Source organism: Phacochoerus africanus, chromosome 4, assembly GCF_016906955.1.
Source record: "Phacochoerus africanus isolate WHEZ1 chromosome 4, ROS_Pafr_v1, whole genome shotgun sequence".
Classification (NCBI taxonomy): domain Eukaryota; kingdom Metazoa; phylum Chordata; class Mammalia; order Artiodactyla; family Suidae; genus Phacochoerus; species Phacochoerus africanus.
Genome location: NC_062547.1, coordinates 15288414 through 15292506, shown reverse-complemented (window position 1 = coordinate 15292506; position 4093 = coordinate 15288414). Strand labels below are relative to the sequence as shown.

At 37.1% G+C, this 4093-nt stretch overlaps 1 protein-coding gene across 1 annotated transcript; it reads right to left on the bottom strand.

Annotated features, from left to right (window-relative positions):
- Positions 1-2800: 2800 nt before the first annotated feature.
- LOC125124473 (olfactory receptor 140-like) lies at positions 2801-3739 on the bottom strand. The gene has a single exon (XM_047774584.1). It carries the CDS (start codon positions 3731-3733, stop codon positions 2801-2803), a length of 933 nt encoding a protein of 310 aa, XP_047630540.1. The 5' UTR covers positions 3734-3739.
- Positions 3740-4093: the final 354 nt, after the last annotated feature.

Below are 4093 nucleotides of genomic sequence, written 5' to 3'. Positions count from 1 at the left end.
TGCGATATCTCACTGCAGTTTTGATAGGCCTTTCTCTAGCAATTTGTGATGTTGAGCATGTTTTATGTGTATTTTGGCCATTTGTCTGTCTTTGGAGAAATGTCTATTGAGATCTTCTGACCATTTCTTTGATTGGGATGTTTGGGTTTTTTTTTTTTTTTTAATGTAAAGCTGTATGAGGTAGTTGTATATTTTGGAGATTAATTCCTTGTCAGTCACTTCCTTTGCAAAGATTTATGGCCAGATTTATGGTATCTGGCCTTATGTTGAATCGCTATTAATATACATCTCATTGGACTTCCTATTGTGGCTCAGCTGTTTAAGGACCTGATGTTGTCTCTGTGATGATGTGGGTTCAATCCCTCACCTCATTTAGTGGGTTAAGTTTTCACAGCTGAAGCATAGGTTGCAGCTGCAGCTTGGATTCAGCCCCTGGCCTGGGAACTTCCACATGCCATTGGTGCAGCCATAAAAGTTTTAAAAAAATTAAAAAAGAAAAATGGTATAAGTCTCGACTCTAATTTTCATTCCCTATTAGGAGAAGAAAGTTTTCTTCAAGTGCTGCCTGCCATTAATAAGACATTGTGTGGTTTTCTGTGCCCTTAAATAATCTGTATTTTTTTTTTTGAAATCTTGTGTTTTGGGTTCAATGAAGTAAGTATTTTTTCAGAGTGACATATGATTTTTTGTGTTTTCAAATTTTTTTGATATTTTTAACAAACTTATCAAATATCAAAATTTAACTAAAATTCTTTTAGCCTCCAGCTCTTTCTGGGATACTTCAAAGGAGCCCCAATTCCTCTCAGAGAAGAACATCAAGCTAAGTAGGCTTGTTAAATTATTTGAGAAACATTGCCAAGTGACTGAAGATGGACTGTAGTTTACAGTGTATAGATAAAGGTGCTTATTATAGATATTCCAAAATGAATAAGGGGTTCCTAAAATTGGAATATCTTGATGTAATGGAATCAATCATAATCCTTGTTATTATCTTTAAATGTTGTATATCACAGAAATATCCAAGTTTTTTGCCAATTAACTTATAACCAAATGTTTAACATGCCTCTTTAAGTTGTGTTCTTATGGGCCATCTTTATTTTACATTAATCCTTTCATAAAATGAAGATCTTCAAAATCTTCATATAAGGAACTTTTTGACAAATTGCACCACTTGTTAGAGACACTCTTTTCTCCATTGTATATTCTTGCCTCCTTGGAGGTAGCCATGCACAACCTAGTAAGCACATTCTCCCCAGCACCATTCTCTGGAGTTAGTGTATGGTCAAATTATGGAAGAAATAGCTCAGGTTGACCATTGACTTGGAGAAAGTGATTTTATGAGATGTAGCATGATTGGAGTGTTGTAGTCAGAGAGATTTGGATTAACAAAGAGTGATGTAATAATGTAGAATCACCTGGTAATCTCCACATATTTAGAGGCACATTGCTAGTATGTCCTACTTTCTGGAAGGTTCACCTTAGCCATTTTGATTTTTTGAAGTTCTATGTTAGTGCATATTTTCACTTATGAGAATGAAATCTGAAGGGGATTTTTCACCTTTACCAAAAAAAAGGTTACCATGCTAGTGTTGATCTTTTTAAAAAGTGAAGTGGCATAACTTGAACTTTCAAAGAGAGGAAAATATAGTGATGAAATATACTGCTACATGTGAGACAATCCTTCAATATATGGATGATATCTCCTCGAAGTTCAGTGCATTAATTATTAAGATTGCAGATAATGTTGTCGTCTGCAGACTTATACCACAGATAATCATATTTCATAAGAAAGAAAGTAGGTTTGAGTTTTAAAGACTTGGGTTGGAAGTTGTAGCTGAAACTTTGAAAAGAAACTGCCTTCCAGTGTAATATTTCCTAGCACACTTTATGGAGAAAGCATGCATGATGTAAGAGGCAAGTAACTTAGTGAAACTCTTTTGGATTTAATTTGCTTTTCTGTAAAGTGGGGATGCTAATAATGGAAACACCAGTTCTTACATGGGTAAATCATTGAAGTGAATATACTAAAGAGCAATAAAGCATTAATTTATGGTAAATGTATGCATCAGAATTACAGAACCATAGCTTTGGAACCTAATCATATGGCTATTCATTCAAATTTGATAAAAGATACTTAACTTTGTTTCAAATGACTCAAGTCATGGAAAATGAAAATATTTATATTCAAAGCTGTTGGCCATAGGATTTTAAGAAAATAGAGCAAATTCAGAGTAATTTCAAATTTTCTTTGTGCCAAGTAAAGAAATAGATTGTGAATTGATCTTTTCCCCTTTTATAAGGGACTCTCTCCTTGCTTTCGGTAAATTCATATTACAAAACAAAAACAATAGCAAAAAGAAAAAACTCTGCTGTAATTCCTTCTTGCAACTGTCCCTTTTCTATGCATCTCCTAAGAATTTCTATCCCTTATCTGCTTTAATACAGGTTTAAGAAAAATGGAAGACACTCTGAGACCAAGGTGGAGAAGCCAATTTCATCCAAGTAGCACAATTTAGTAAAATAGTATAAGAATCCGGGGTAAAACATACTCCATATTCATAAAACTAGGGTTATATAGTTGTTTTTCCATTGTCTATTCTGAAGTTATGAACATGAGTATTGAAGCCTTGCTAAGAATATTAAAGGTTATCAAGATGACTAATAAATGCCTAGCCACTATTAAATAATCAACAAATATTAGCTCTTGCCTTTCTTCTGTCAATAATCTGCAAGAATTCTTAGTTTTCTTTCACAATTTACAACAGATATCAACCTCCCTATGTACATAAATTATTAATTTCTAGGCATCATGTACAACCCAAGTTACTCTCCTCTTCAGTAAACCCTTCATGGCATTCTTCACCTCTGTGTTTCTCACTGTATAAATGATAGGATTTAACATGGGAGTGAGGGTTCCATAGAACAAACTCACCAACTTGTCCACAGGATAGGTGGCCACAGGACGTACATAGGTGAATATACAAGGGACAAAAAAGAGTACCACTACTGTAAAGTGGGATAGACAGGTAGAGAGGGCTTTGCCTCTTCCTTCAGAGCCATGGGATTTCAGGGAGCTCAGAATGACTATGTAGGAGATGAGGAGCATGAAAAAAATGAGCAAGCACATGCCCCCAGTGTTAGCTGATATCACTATTCCACGCCAGTAGGTGTCAGTGCAGGCAAGTTCAAACAGTGAGAAGAAGTCACACATGAAGTGGTCAATGGCATTGGGACCACAGAAGGGCAAGTCAAGCACAAAGTGAATCTGCACAGTAGCATGGATTATCCCCCCAACCCAGGCCACCACCACCAGGAGCTGGCAGAGCCCATGGCGCATGATGGTCGTGTAGTGCAGAGGCTTGCAGATGGCCACATAGCGGTCATAAGCCATGGCAATGAGCACAATGATCTCTGATGCTGCAAGGAAATGTTCTAAAGAGAGTTGAGTCATGCAGCCACCCCAGGAGATGGTTGTCCTCTGATACAGCAGGTCAATGGTAATTTTGGGGGTGGCAACAGAGGATAAGGAGGCATCTATGAAGGACAAGTGAGTGAGAAAGAAGTACATGGGGGCCGACAGTGTGGGGCTGAGGGAGATGGTAATGACAATGGACAGATTGGCCAGCAAGGTAAATAGGAAAATGAACAAAAAGACCATGAAGAGTATTTCCCGCAAGTGTGGATTCTGTGTGAGTCCCAAGAGAACAAATACAGTCACATTGTTGGGAGACATGTGGAGATCCACTTACGAAGGAACACCTTCCTGGGTCCTGAAATATCTACAAAAATAAAAAATAACAGGTCTTAATCAGGAAAGTATTATGGTCTCACTTTCTTAAAACTAGAATTGTCATTTTCAGTGAAGAGCATGTTCTTGGCAGACCTGCCCCAGTTCTTGTTTCAATTCTTCCTTACTTTCTCCACAATTTACATCTCTTCAGACCTAGCACCTGTCACCTGTTAAATATCTATGGTGCAACCTTAGATGCATAAACAGTATGCTATTTAAACAAGATCAGGTTTCTCCTCCTGCTTCCAACTTCAAGTGACTTTGTAAGTCAGTTCAGTGTTTCATGCTACTGAGCCCTCCTCT